Source organism: Carlito syrichta, unplaced genomic scaffold (assembly GCF_000164805.1).
Source record: "Carlito syrichta isolate Samal-C Ts95f unplaced genomic scaffold, Tarsius_syrichta-2.0.1 Scaffold311810, whole genome shotgun sequence".
In the NCBI taxonomy this organism is placed as follows: Eukaryota; Metazoa; Chordata; class Mammalia; order Primates; family Tarsiidae; genus Carlito; species Carlito syrichta.
In genome coordinates this window covers 523,228-538,609 of record NW_007255906.1, presented here as the reverse complement: position 1 = coordinate 538,609, position 15,382 = coordinate 523,228, and the positions used below count along the sequence as shown (strand labels likewise).

General features: G+C 44.3%; 1 protein-coding gene across 1 annotated transcript in view; it reads left to right on the top strand.

Annotated features, from left to right (window-relative positions):
• Positions 1 to 15,382, top strand: part of CABIN1 (calcineurin binding protein 1) — a gene marked incomplete at its 5' end in the record, with an annotated part of 138,899 nt that overhangs the window by 22,847 nt on the left and 100,670 nt on the right. The window contains 3 exon segments of the mRNA XM_021718084.1: positions 570 to 764; positions 11,363 to 11,605; positions 12,798 to 12,954. Coding sequence (XP_021573759.1) covers positions 570 to 764; positions 11,363 to 11,605; positions 12,798 to 12,954 — 595 coding nt within the window.

The following is a 15,382-nucleotide window of genomic DNA, read 5'->3' as shown; positions in this document are numbered from 1 at the left end:
TCGTCCATGATGTGTGTCAACCTCTGGCTCAGACCTGCTGAGTCTCTGACAGCCTGGAGCTCTGTAGTTCTGCAAATCTGGTTCATTGCACTGTGACCAGGTGGTTGTCCATCTATCTTGGCAGATGCTTTTCTGGAATCCCTCTGCTTCTAGGTCAGTTTTTGTTTTTTGGTGTTTGTTTTTTAAAGAAGTGAATGCCTTGACCTTAATAGAAATACTGGGGGGAAAAAAACTGTATATATATATTTACACACACACACGCACACACACACACACATTTAGTTAGGTGTGGTGGTACATGCCTCTCATCTCAGCTTCTTGGTATGTTGAGGTGGGTGGTTTGCTTGAGCCCAGGAGTCTGATGACAGCCTAGGCAACATAGTGAGACCTGGTCTCAAAAATAAAACAAATAAATAAATCACATGCATTTAATATAAACACTGATAGAGTAGGTGGAGTAGTTTTGATCTTCCTCATTCTCATCTGGGTCTGATAAATGCAAATGCTGGCCAGATTCAGAGAGGGTGTAAGGGATTTGCCTTCAGACAGCATTTTTGGACCTTTTTCAGATTGAAAAGAACCTGAAATCTCTGGAGCGGTGCCAGTCCCTGGAGGAGATTCAGCGACTGTATGAAGTAGGTGACTACAAGGCTGTCGTGCATCTGCTCCGCCCTACCTTGTGCACCAGTGGGTTTGACCGGGCCAAACACCTGGAGTTCATGACTTCCATTCCTGAGAGGCCAGCACAGCTGTTGCTGCTGCAGGTATGTGCTGCCAGTGTCCCTCACCCCCGCTCACACTTTCTTTGCTTGCTTGTTTGTGTGTTTATTTTCTGGAGCTTCTGAGACAGTCCTTGAGAACACATTCCTACAAGAGAAAAGTGGGAGTAAAAATCACTAGTCTATCCCCCAGGAAAATGCCAATCAGAAGATATGGTCAAGACCAGGGAAAAGTTAGAACCTAGGAGTGCAGGTTCTAGGGTTCCGTGTGGCTCAGGATAAGCCCCATTCTTGACTCTGAACTTCTTGGTGGCAGAGGAGAAAGAAAGAATAGTCAGGACATCACCTGTCTATCCTCCTGTTTTTTCATCTGTCTCTTTTGTTGTTGTTGTTACTTTTTATCAGTATTGAGTAGATATAAAAATGGATAAAATATCTATCTGTGCAGTGTGAAGGAGCAAGATAAAACAAAGATCCATGGACAGTCTTGTAGGTTTTTTTTTTCTCTTCCATCCCAGTTACTTAGTTGAAGAAGAAGAAGATCAGCATCGTGTTTGAAGCCACATGTGCCCCCCTGGCTCCCTCCGTGTCCTTCAGGAAGAAACTTTTTTTTTTAATTTTTAAAGATGTGGAGTACAGTTCAGGGTTAGGTATACAAATGTTCATTATGCAGGTACCCTTGTTGATGTGGTGTGCTTCCCCACCCCCAGCAGTTTCCCACTACTGCCAATCCCTTTCTTATAGTATTATGATAATTGTTCAAGGTCCACTTATGAGTGAGAACATGTGATACTCAATTTTTTGTTTCTGTCATAGATCACTCAGTGTTATAGACTCTAAGTGTATCCAAGTTGTGAAGTTCATAATTTTGTCCTTTACGGCTGCATAATATTCCATCATGTACATGTGCCACAATTTTTTTTATCCAGTCCTCTTTCAATGGGCAGCACAGTTGGTTCCATGTTTTTGCTTTTGTGAATAATACTGCAATAAACATGTATGTGCAGATATCTTTTTCATAGAGGGATTTGAGTTCCTCCGGGTATATTCCTAGTAGAGAGATTGTGGGGTCGTATGGAAGACTGATTTTTAGATCTTTAGGAATCACCAAACTGTTTTTCACAGAGGTTGTACTTGTTTACACTCCCACCAATAGTGTAGAAGTGTTCTCTTTTCGCCACATTCTCTCCAGCATCTGTTGTTTTTTGAGTTACTGTTGATGGCCATCCTGACTGAAGTTAGGTGGTATCTCAATGTGGTTTTAATTTGATTTCTTTGATGACTAGTGAGACTGAGCATTTTTTCATGTATCTGTTATCTGCTTATATGTCTTCTTTTGACAAGTGTCTATTCAAATTTTTTGCCCACTTTGTAATGGGGCTGTTTGTTTTTTTCTTTTTGGCATGTTTCAGTTCCTTGTAGAGCCTAGATGTTAGGCCTTTGTCAAATATACAGTTAGCAAATATTTCTTCCCAGTCTGTGGGCTGTCTCTCTACTCTCTTGATGATTTCTTTGACTTTGCAGAAGCTTGTCAGTTTGATAAAGTCCCACTTGTCTATCTTATCTCTTATGGCATGGGTACTTGGAGTTTTGATCAGGAATTGGTTGTCAGTTCCAATTTCCATAAGAGTGTCTTCTCCATTTTCTAAGGTTTTTATAGTTTGAGATTTTACGTGTAGGTCCTTGATTCATTTAGAATTTATTTGTGTGTATGGTGATAGGTAGGGGTCTTGTTTTAATCTTCTGCATGTGGGCAACCAGTATTCCCAGTACCATTTACTGAATAGGTTCTCCTCTCCCCAGTGGTCGATGGTGGAAGCTCTGTTGAAGAAGAGTTCATTAAGAAATTGAGGTTTTGCTTCTGGAATCTCTTTCCTGTTTCATTGGTCTATTTGCTTGTTCTTATACCAATACCAGGCTGTTTTGATTATTGTAGCTTTATAATAAAGTTTGAAGTCTGAGAATGTGATGTTTCCCACTTTGTTTTTTTTACTGAGGATTGTTCTTGGCGATTTGTCCTTGTTTTTGTTTCCATATGAATTTCTGTCTTCATTTCCAGTTCTCAAAAGAATGCTGCTGGTAATTTAATGGGTATTGCGTTGAATCTGTAGATTCTTGGGTAGGATGGAGATCTTAACAATGCTGGTTCTTCCAATCCATGAGCATGGAATATTTTTCCATTTGTTTATGTCATCTTTGATTTCTTTCAGCGGTGTTTTGTAGTTTTTGTTGTAAAGGTCTTTCACTTCTCTGGTTAGGAAGATGGCAAAGTATTTCTTTTTTTTTGTGGCTATTGTGAATGGGATTGTGCTTTTTATTTGGGTTTCTGTTTGTTTATTGTTGGTGTATAGGAGTGACTGTCTTTTGCACTTTTATTTTATACCCTGACCATTGCCAAAGTCCTTTATCGGTACAAGGAGGTTTTTGACAAATTTTCTTGGGTTTTTGAGGTATAGAATCGTGTCATCTGCAAAGAGGGATAACTTAACTTCCTCTTTTTCTATTTGGATGCTCCTGATTTCTTTCTTTTGTCTGATTGCTCTAGCCAGGACTTCCAATACAATGTTGAATAGGAGGGGTGTTGTCCAATTTTCAAGGGAAATGGTTCCAATTTCTGTCTATTTAGCAGTATGTTGACTGTGGTTTTCTCATAGATTGCTCTTACTATTTTGAGGTGTGTTCCCTCTATGCCTAGATGTCCAAGGATTTTTATCAAGCTTAAGGGATGCTGGATTTTATCAAAAATTTTTTCCATGTAAACTCTTGTGATTTGATTGGGGTTGCCCTTCCTCATTCCTAAGGAAATGCCTGGTGGGTGGGGGACGCCCCTCACCTACCTGGCTTTGTGCCCACGTGAAAGTCTTGTGATTTGACATGTGAAAATTTGGGATAAGACTCACGTTTGTTCCCAATAAACGGCTTCTGCTCATTTCACTGAAAAAAAAAAAATTTTTTTTCCACATCTAATGATACAATCATGTGGTTTTTGTTTTTACATCTGTTAATATATTTAATTATGTTTATGGTCTTGCAGATGTTGAACCAGCCCCATATCCCAGGAATGAAGCCTACTTGGACATGGTGGATGATATTTGAGATGTGTTGTTGGATCCAGATTGCTACAATCTTGTTGAGAATTTTAGCATCTATGTTCATCAAGGATATTGGCCAGTAGCTCTCTTTCTCTGTTGGCTCGTTACCTGGTTTGGGTATCAATGTGATGTTAGCTTCATAAAATGATTTGAGAACAGTTCCATCTTTCTCGATTGCCTGACATACTTTTAGTAGAATTGGTATCAGCTCCTGCTTGTATGTTGTATAGAATTCTGCTGGAAAGCCATCTGGTCCAGGGGTGTTTTTCTTATGACATAGCCAATTTCTTGGGTTGTTATTGTTCTCAATTTCTGCTTGTTTCAACCTGGGGAGGTTGTGTGATGTAGAAAGTTCTCCATTTCAAGTTTGTTTCCATACAAGTGTACATAGTAATCGCTGGCAATCTTTTGTATTTCTTCGGGGTCAGTTTAACTTAAACTTTTAAATTATGATTGTGTTTATTTGGGCTTTTCTCTCTTTTTTTTGATCAGTCTAGTTAAGTCTATCAGTCTTGTTTATTCTTTCAAAGAACCAGCTTTTTGTTTCATTGATTTTTTTTTTTTGTATTATATTTTTTCTTCTGTGTCCTGAGTTTTGGCTTTTATTTTCGTGATCTGGATTCTTCTGAAGTAGGGTCCAAGCGCTTAATCAACAGTAACGGACACAGAGTTTCATAAAACAACTGAGAGGTTTATTAGCCGATCGGTGGGCTCTTGCTGGACATGCAAGTCTTAGACCAATGGCCCCTCTTGCAGCAAGGTGTTGTCTTAAGTAGGCCAAAACTACAACCCCCCAAGTTTTAGTTTTTTGGCGTTTCCCAAGTGGGCCGAGCGTTTCTCAGGCGGGTCAAACCGCAGCATCCTGCTGGCCCAGATACTAGCCAATCAAGCACAGCCAGCGGGGTTCACAGAAGCAGAGGAAGCCAGTTAAGCAATTAAGCAGAGCCAGCAGGTGTATCTTTCAGTTTCCAAGAAGAAGCTTTTAACTGGATGAAAGGTTACACACTTGGGCCTAACTATTGCCTTTTTATTTTTCAGCTCCCTTTCACACTTCTGCTTAAGTTAGGGTTTTGGTGGTCTTGCCTTTCCAGCTTCCTTAGGTGATTTGTTAGGCTGTTAACTTATGATCTTTACATTTTCTTCATGTGTGTTCATAGAGATATGAATTCCTCTCTTAGTACTGCTCTCATGGCATCCCAGAGATTTTGATAACATGTTTCTTCATTTTCATTTGTTTCCAGGAATCTTTTAATTTCTTTTTGCTTTCCTTGTTGACCCAGAAGTTGTTTAGCATCATGCTGTTGAGTGTCCATGTCTTTGTGAGTTTTGGGGGAACTTTGTTGGTTTTGATATTTATTTTTATTCCAGTATGAAGTGAGAAGGTGCATGGCAGAATTTCAGTCTTATGGAATTTGTTTATGCTTGATTTATGGTTGAGGATGTAGTTGATCTTAGAGTACATTCCATGTGGTGATGAGCAGAATGTATATTCCATGATTATTGGATGGAGTGTTCTGTAGATATCTATTAAGTCCATTTGGTTAATCATCACATTGAGTTTCCAGATCTCCTTGTTGTTGTTTTTTTTTACCTTGATGATCTGTCTAGGGTTGTTAGGTAGGGTATTTATGTGTCCCCAGATATGATAGTATTAGAGTCAGTATCTTTTTTGTTTGTTTGTTTACCTAGAAGCTGCTTCATGAAAGTTGGTGCTCCTATGTTGGGTGTATATATGTTTAGGATAAATATTTCTTGTTGACGGAATGAACCTTTTATCATTATGTAGTGACCTTCTGTATCTTTTTAAATTTTTGATAACTTAAAGGGTATTTTGTCTGATATTAAGATCATGACTCCTGCTTTCTTTTGTGTTCTGTTTGTCTATTTGTTTTCCATCCTCTTACTTTTGAGTCTATGAGTGTCCTTTCTGGTGAGATGAGTCTCTTGGAGACAACATATTGTTGCATCATGATAGTTTATTCACATTCAGGCCAATTATTGAGATGTGGAAGTTTATCCCTGTCATGAGGTTCTTATAGAGTTTGTTGTTATTGCTGTTTATTTGTTTGTTGACTTTCTTTTGATTTGAGGGTTGATTTATTTGTGTTTTCAATCTTTTTCCTGCATTCTTGGGAAAGGCCCTGTCATTCTTTTTTCCATATTATGGTCCTCAAGTCTGAGATTCTTTTTTCTGCTTGGTTAATTCTGCTTTCCATGCTCATCAGTTTGTTATTTACTTCATTTACTGTATTCTTTATTGCAGTTATCTAAGTTTGTCAACTTCTTCATTCTTTTCTCTTGTCTCACCTCATTTCTGTTTATCCCCTCTGTTAATATCTTGATATCTGGGTTTGGTTTTAGACCAGTCATTCTGGGGGCTCTTCATTGTTTGAGTTCTGAAGTCAGTATTCTCAGTGGTTGTCCTCCTGGGGGTCTGTGTGAGACCCATATTCTTCCTTTGGTTTTTCTTCTTTTGTATAGGTTTTCCTCCTTTTTTTAAACCTCTTCTTTAATTCTGTTGTTCAGTGATGGGGGGATAGCTTTTATTTCTGTTTGCTCAATCTCCTATTCTTCCTTATGTAGATTCTCTGACTTTGTTCAATTCTGAAGCTGGACTAGGGGTTGGGGAGCTGTGCTTTTGTAGTTTTGAGATTTAATTAAGGGGGGAGCTGTGATTCAGAAGCTATCTGCAGATCTCAGTATCTGCTGACAGATGTGTGGGCCCCCTGGAACCCACTTCCCACCGTCTTACAATCTGTCTGTGCAGTAGGGGTATATGTTTACTTCCTGAGAGCCAAATGAGATAAGAAAAATGAAAATAATAGAAAAGGGAAGGAGGAAAACAAAAGGAAAGTGGAGAGAGAGAAAAAGAAGAAGAAGAGGGAAAACAGGTATACCAATTAATGATTAAACAGAGAAACAAAGATGTAAAAAACATACAATCATACAAACAACTCCCCCCCCAGTTGATATACTCTCCCTTAAAAATACCCATACACAAAGAAAATCTTAAAAAACAACTTTAGAATAACAAATAAAGCAAGTATGAAAGCATAAAAGCAGAAAGAAAGAGAGACAAAAACTAAAACAAAAAGAAAAAAAAAACTCATTCTGTGGCCGTTTCTGTAACTCCAGGTTCCTTTTGGCTGCCACCTCAATAAGGAGTGGCTCTTGTCTTCAGCCCCTCTCCTCTGCTCTTAATGGAGACTGATAGGGTTGCTCTCAGTGTGGTTCAGATGCCCCACAGACTACCGTGGGAGATGGATGGATCAGATCTGGACTCAGGTGACTTGCTGCCGCTGCTGTCAAATCTCCCACTCAAATTTGACATGTCTGTGCCTATTCCAGCATCGGGGAGAGGCATCTGTCTCTTCAAGTCCTCTCTGGGTCCCAGGTTGGAGACAGGACAGAGCTTGGTGGGGCAATGCAGGTTTGTGCCTGTCCCAGGACTGAGAAGATGGTGCTGTTTGGCATCTTGTCACCAGTGGTGGATCTCTGTTCCAGATTTCCACACCCTGTCTTCTTCACAGTTCCTCCTGGTCTGCTATCACAGGTGCCGATGTGGGCCAGGTGCCAGGTGGTGAAGAGCCAGGTATTCTCTGCTGCCTCCTCTGAAGAGAGCCCTGAGAACGGCAGACGATCCCGTGTGCTGGGGACTCAAATCTCAGGGTGGTAGTGGGTTGCAGCCACCTCCAGAGGAGAACCCTGGGTGCATGAACCCGAGTCTCTCCTCAGATGGACTTTCACTTACCCACCAGCACATACCCACTCATGCAGAGATTCTTTATGGACACTTGCTTTTGCGGAGACTCTCACACTCTGAACTGTTCCGTCTCTATCTTGCCAAGATCCCCAGAAGAAAACCCTTTCTGAGGGCCTGCCAGGGATACTGCAACTGCTGGGTACAGGGCAGTTATTTAACCTCTTTGAGTCTCAGTTCCTCATCTTTAGGATGGGCATGATCAGAAGCCTGTTGTGGGGATCACGCAAGTTAATGAGTGCTGGTACCATGCCTGGCACGTAGCGAATGCCATGGAGTTGCCGCTGTCATCATTGCCACCATCCCCAGGAGGGTCGAGTCAAGTCAGCAAGAGACAAACATGAAAGATAATTCACTTAATGTGCTTAGTAGCATTGGCTGGCCTGGAGTCTTGGTCCCTGATGCTTCATCACACCAATCACATTCTATTTATTATCTCACTGGGTCCTTCCTTTTCCGTTCAGAAGGAGAGTCCAGTCCCCGTCTGTGTTTCTTGCTCAGACTACATTAGACATCTGAATCATTAACTTCTTGAACTGGGAAACAGTTAGGAGGTACAACTATGGGAACAAATGGAAACATCTCAGCCCTGGTGAAAGGGGAGGAAAGAGTTGGTTTGGGGAAGGAGGAGGAGGCACCAGGTAGAGGAGGGAGAGAGGCTCTAGCTCCTGCCAGAGGAGGTCAGTCAAGCCCAAGCTGAGATCAGTGGATAAAATGTGTTTGACCTCAATTACTGTGGCCTAGCATGGCTGTGTGGAAGGGACAGCTGGGTGAACCAAGGAGGGCCTTGGATGGGGAGACGGAGGGGAGAGGCCTGCCCTCTCTGCCTCTGTAGGATAGATCCAGTGCTCAGATGTCATCTTGTTCCTGTTGTTGATAGATCCAGTGCTCAGATGTCGTCTTGTTCCTGAGCTCGATGTGCTCAGCTAATTTTTTAAAATTATTTTTTGTAGAGATGGAGTTTTACCATGTTGCCCAGGTTGGTCTTGAACTTCTGGGCTCAAGTGATCCTCTTGTCTCAGCCTCCTAAAGTGCTTGGATTATAGGTGTGAGCCATCACGCTCAGCAGTATTTTTCTTGAAAACGTAATGAACAAAACACAATGAACAAAATCACAAACATATGAAAATATCAAAAGATCTGACAACATAGTGATTCAGAACTTCTATGTCAAAAAAAAGAACAACAACAAACAAAAGCTGCAATTTAAGAGCAAACAACAAACGGAAAAATACTTATAAGATTTGATGAGAAAAAGATGAATATTTTTAATATGAGAAGAGCACTCCAAATCAATAGGAAAACACTCTCAATAGGAAATTAAGCAACACAATCAGGAGTCACAAAAAGCTCCCACAGCACTGGTCCAGGCCTCAGCCACAGCAGCTCCTCCCTGTCACTGGCACATCCTGTAGTCCCAACTACTCAGGAGACTAAGGAGGCTCGCTTGAGTCCAGGAGTTTGAAGCTGAAGTGAGCTGGGATGGCACCAGTGCACTCCAACCTGGGTGACAGAACAAGACTTTGTCTCAAAAAAAAAATTTTTTTTCATTTACTTGTTCCACTCATATGGCTTGAGCTTTTGCAGGGTGCCTGGCACTGGACAAGAGAAAGGCTGCTCTAGAAAAACTCTTGTTCTAGAGGGGAGGCAGATAAGAGATCCATCAGCAGAGAGAGAAAAATTTGTGTTTGCCTTTGTTTTCTTTCAGCAGTGTTAATGTTTTATGTTTGCTTTTAACTTGCTTCATCTAGCTGTTCTCAAGTGGGGGTCAAATGTAGAATCCTTCCCTGTAGGTGTGTGGTGACTTTCCCAGTTTAGGCTAGCCACTTTTTGTATTCTTCAGTATAATTGGATGCTTTGCCTCTTGGGGAGTTGATTCTTAGTCCTGGATATTTTTGGTTGCTCTTTTGAGCAGAATCTTTTTGTCATTCATTGTATTTTCCATGTATATTCCTACATTACTGGTTTATAGAAACCCTATTGATTTGTGCGTGTTTATTTTGAGTCTAGCTGCTTCGCTGAATGCCTATCATTTCCAATTGTTTTCTGTTTGTTTTGTTTGGGTAGATGATTGTGTTGCCCCCAGTCAATAATTTGGTCTCATTTGTTGGCAGTTATTCTTCTGCCTTTTCATTCTTTCTGGCCTTGGGCCCTGGGGATTATGTCATATTAGAGTACTGCTCGCAGATCTTGTCTTGTCCCTGACTTTCACTACAGCTCTGGCTGTCTTTGAAACTGTCTTTATCCTGCTGGAAAATAATCTCCTGCCCCTCATGCATTCGATGTTTTGACCCGAAGGGGTCAACTCAGGCCTTAGACCCCACATCTGCACCCTGTAGGAGCCCTCCCAGGGGCATTCCATTAAAAGGTGCTGGCTGTCTTTAGGAAGCACAGGGCCCATTTTCCTTGCAATTAGGCCTATAAATTGGGGAAGGTTTTAATCTGTGATCAGATGTCATACCACATCCCAAAGGCAGTTTCAAGTATTTCTGTCCCCACACCTGTCAATGTCACCTCAGTGTTGCAGCTGTACATATCAAGGTGAGCAGGCCTGGGCTGTGGTGAAGTCAGAGCACAGTGTGGCCCCAGGCAGCAGGTGTTTCCTGTGGGTCTAACATGCAGCCCAACCAATTGGTGTATTCACAGACAGGGTGCATTTCCCTGTGCACCAATAGTAATGAAAGAGGTAGAGATCCCATGTGTTTAATGGGTGTATTCTAAGGCAAAAAAAAATGAGTTTTGGCTGGGCATGGTAGCTCATGCCTATTAATCCTAGCACTTTAGGAAGCCAAGGTGGGAGGATCGCTTGAGCTCAGGAGTTTGAGACCAGCCTGGGCAACAGAGTGAGACACCATCTCTACCAAAAAATAATTTTAAGAGAGCCATGTTTGGAAGCAAGTACTTGTATTGTAGTCCCAGCTACTGGGGAAGCTGAGGTTAAAGGATTGCTTGAGCTCAGGAGGTTGAGACTGTGGTGAGCCAGGATTATGCCACTGCACTCCAGCCTGGGTAACAAAGTAAGGCCCTGTCTCAAAAAAAAAGAAAAGACAAAGAAAGGAGCTTTATAAAAGGCAGTGGCTTCCAAAGAAGAGCTTTTAAAACAGAAGTTACAGCTCATGGTACTATTCTGAGAGCGCTTCCGTGTTCTGGACACTGCTGAGTATGATATACACATCAGCTCATTTAATGTCCACAGTGCCTCTGAGAGTACCATGTGGCGGCTGAGACTCAGAGGGGCTCATAAGTTGGCTCCGCCGTTGGCCCCACCAGAGCACCTGGGGAAGAGAGAACTCACAGAATGATGACTTCAGCACTGCCTAGCCTGTTGCTCCTACTGTACTGTGGCCCTGGCTCAGGCCCTCCTTAGTTGAGACAGTCTCTTCCTGGCAGCCGGCCCCTCCCTTGCTGAGCTTCCTGCAGAGCCCTGGCACTGGATGGGCATGGTGGCTCTGGAAAGAGCTGACAGAGGTGTTGAAGTCACTGTCTTTACCTGGGCCTGCCCTGCAGCCTCATTCCCAGCATCCCAGCTGTCTAAATGGAGAAGGTAAGGCATAGAGATGAAACACCTTTCTGAAAGCTCCCTGGCAGGTGGCACACTATTCTGTCATCACACACAGTTCACTCCCCGCACTTCATGGCTATGTGGGGCCTGCATTGTGCTGAGCAGTGTGCTTCCCTTTCTTTTGCACCGGCTCTTGTCTTCCCCCAGCTCTTCCCCCTCAGGTGTGCTGAGGGGGTACAGGTGTGATGAGTTCACAGTGCACCTTCCACCTGGCTTCCTCCCTTGCTAGGACTCCTTGCTCCGCTTGAAGGACCACCAGCAGTGTTTCGAGTGTTCTGACGTGGCTCTGAATGAGGCTGTTCAACAGATGGTGAACTCTAGTGAGGCTGCAACCAAGGAAGAGTGGGTAGCCACAGTGACCCAGCTGCTGCTGGGTATCGAGCAGGCACTCTCTGCAGACAGCAGTGGCAGCATCCTGAAGGAGTCATCCTCCACCACCGGTCTTGTGCGGCTCACCAGCAATCTCATCCAGGTAACTTCTGAATCCTTTTCACCTTTCCTTATCCCAACAGATATGTCTCCCCCATCTTCAGTAGTTCACTGCTTTCATTGCTGGTTAGGCACTCCAAAGGGAATGTGTTTGTTTCTCTGATTGAAATTTTCAGGATCTGAGTGGGGCTGAGCATGGGCTGCAAACTTTGCTGGGCTGATTGAGTATGGGGGTTAGAGATTGTGTAGCACTTGGCTGTAAGGTTCGTCCAGAGCACCTATCCCAATGGGAAGGAAACAGAGTCAGAGGGGAGGCCCTGGTCTGCCTGCAGTGAGTTTTAGGCAGAATGAGGGCCAGAGTCCAGGCCAGGATTCTCTACTACCCCAAACTGTCCTGGCACTTTCAGCTGAGGCATGGTAATGGCACCCCACACTGTCCAGGTAGACTTTGAAGCAGAGAACCTTCCTCTGAGCCACTCTCAGCTTTCTTCTCTGCACTCACAGGCCATCAGCAAGTTCTGCCAAATCCACATCCTTACTATCTCCAGCCTTTGTTTCTCCCCTTTGTCTTCATATTCTACTGTAGTCCAGGTCACCACCATCTGTACTTGAACTATGGCAGCATGCTCTCTGCAGTCCCCCTGCCCCTCTAGCCTTCCAGTCCAGCCACCATCCTGCCATAGGGGATCCTTTCCAAAACAAATATGAATATGCTCCTCCCTTACTTAAAATCATGTTCCCTCTGGGTTATGTGTCATTCAAGGTGCACTGAGCCCCCATCCTGCCTCTCCCCCTTCCATTTCCTTGGCTGCAACCTTCCTGGACCACCCTTTGGGGTCCCTGCCTATATGCCTGTCCTCTCTCCCTATGCTGCCCTCTCTGGGTGTTGGGTGCTCCATAGCTACTCACCTGGAAACTCCCTCTGCACAGACCCTTAGTGCTCTTATGGCTTGTCCATGGCTCTCTTCTCCTGGGTTGTTGGCTCCCACGTGCCCAGTTCACAGGACCCAGTGATGAGGGCATCAGTAACATAGGTGACTGTCATTGGACACTGTGGGGCTCTATCCGATGACATGCTAGGGAACTTAGGAAAGCAGTGGGAATGGGTAGACAGTGTGCCCCAGCTTCCTGAGAGGTCCCCTGCCCACCTACAGTCTGTCCTGAGGGCTCACCTTGGGAAGGCAGGGGCAGAGCTGGCCCTGCTGTGATATCCCTGGTTCCTTGCCCCTTGCCAGGTCATTGACTGCAGCATGGCTGTGCAGGAGGAGACCAAGGAGCCTCATGTCTCTTCAGTGCTGCCCTGGATCATTCTGCACCGGGTCATCTGGCAGGAGGAGGATACCTTTCATTCCCTGTGCCACCAGCAACAGCTCCAGAACCCAGCAGAAGAAGGTGTGCAGGCAGCAGGCACAGAGGGGATGGGCCCTGACTCAGTATCCTTGTCCTCAGCTTCTGCCCCAGAGCCCTGGACCTTGTCCAAGTGCCATGAATGGGCTTGGGGCTCAATATGACAGGATTTGGGGCAGAGGCAGTGGTGCCTCCCTCAGTGGGCACAGGAGGTGTGGGCATGTGGCATGTTGCACATCTGGCACAGATGGCAGCATGAAGAAGATGATAGTGAGTCAAGTGCTGCTCCAGGAGCAGGCGCAGCCTGCAGGCTCCTTTAATCCCCACCAGCACCAGGGGACAGAAGGCTGAGGGCAGTGTGGAGTGAGCACAGGTTCCACATCCCAGCTGTCATGTCTTGGCTGTGTGACCTTGGGCAAGTCACATATCCTTAGCCTCTATTTACTGATAGCCATACTGGGAATGATGGTACTTGTTTCAGAGGGTTGGTTTGAGGATGAAATGAAATAATAAAGGCATGAATCACCATGGTACATCATTGCTGGCATGTAGAGGGTACTGAATGATGAGTACATGTTTTGAGTTGAGAAGTCAAGGATGGTGAGCTCCAGACCCTTAATGGAGTTGGCACTTGAGCCATGGTCAACACAGTGATTAATGTGCTGAGTTGGGCCAGGCACAGTGGCTCAAGCCTGTAATTCCAGCACTTTGGGAGGCCAAGGTGAGAGGATTACCTAAGCCCAGGGGTTCAAGACCAGCCTGGGCAACATGGTGAGACCTCGTCTCTACAATAAATAAAAAAATAAGCTAGGCATGGTAGCACATACCTGTAGTTCCAGATACTTGGAAGGCTGATGTGGAAGGATCATATGAGCTCAGCAGGTCGAGGCTGCGGTGGCCATGAGCATGCCTCTGTACTCCATCCAGCCTGGGTGACAGAGTGAGACTCCAACTCAAAAAAAAGAAAAGAAAAGAAAATGTGCTGAATTGAAGAAACTACAGCACAACTACAACTCAATGACATTTAAAACAAAGATCACCTATAATCCTACCAAATGAATCGTGTTTTTTCATTTTTTGTTTTCTTGATTTGCTATCTAGGCTTGATCTAATATACATCTACTTTTTATATAGTTGTGATAGTAATGCATGTATTTATCCCATTATTCAATTTGCTTAAAGTTAAGTTCATTGAGGTTTTTTCCCAGTAATTTGTAAAATAAGAAAAGTGGGCTGGGTGTGGTGGTTCATCCCCATAATCCCAGCACTTTGAGAGGCTGAGGTGGCTTAGCACTTTGCTTGAGCCCAGGAATTTGAGAAAAGCCTAGGCAACTTTATGAGACCACCTTTCTACAAAAAATTAAAAAATTAAAAGGCATGGTGGTGCATACCTGTAGTCCCAGCCACTTGGAAGACTGTGGCAGAAGGATCGCCTGAGTCCAGGAGCTCAAGGCTGTGATGAGCTGTGATCGTGCCAGTGTACTACATCTTGAGTGACAGAGTGAGATCTTGACTCAAAAAAAAAAATTCTGATGAAGTGGCAGTAGATGTGGCTCTGTCTCCTCTTTTCCCCCAATAGTAGAACTGAGGGGAAATGATAAGTTGACCAAATTCTGGGAAGTATTCTTAATATCCTTTCATTTGTAGAGAGTGGGCTGAGGGGGAAGCCCCTTCATGTCATTCAGCCATAGCAGAGGCAGGGAGGTCTGCTGAGTCCTGCCATCTTCCAGTCAGTGCCCAGACTAAATGAAGGTAGGGACCCAGGGCTAAACACTTTTCTGACTTGGTGAGGGTGTTATCACATATTGAGTTCTCTGAAACAAGGTTTATTAGGAAGGGGGAGGAAGCAGGATTGGGCAGAGGGGGATGTCAAACTATGATGCAGGCCTGACAAGGGCTCACCTAACTGGCAGGGAGCTCTGGAGCAACAGTTGCCCATCAAACCTGTCCTACCACATTGGACTGAAGTAGCTTCCCATCTCACTCAGTCACTGGATGTGGGCTCCCAAAGGAAGTATATGACCTCGGGTGAGGTGAGTCTTCTGCAACTGCAGCAGATCCTGAAGGAAACTGACCTGGAGGCTGTCTGCTAACTGCACTCCTCTCACTGGGCAGCAAGTCCTACCTCAAAGGGGGAGCTAAGAAGAGAGAACAAAACCTACATTCTCCAGCAAGGACTGCTTGAGCCCCTGCCAAGCTATCTCCCTTCCTCTATCTCTGCAGACACTGAGGTAGAATTAAAATTGCCACCTCTACCACGTGGTTCACACCTATAATCCCAACACTTTGGGAGGCCAAGGCAGGAGGATTGCTTGAGGCCTGGAGTTTGAGACCAGCCTAGGCATTATAGCAAGACCTCATCTCTTTTTTTTTTTTTTTTTTGAGTTGGAGTCTCACTTTGTCGCCCAGACTGGAGTGCAGTGGCCGCTTCCGGCCACTGCAGCCTCGACCTGCTGGGCTCCGGCGATCCTTC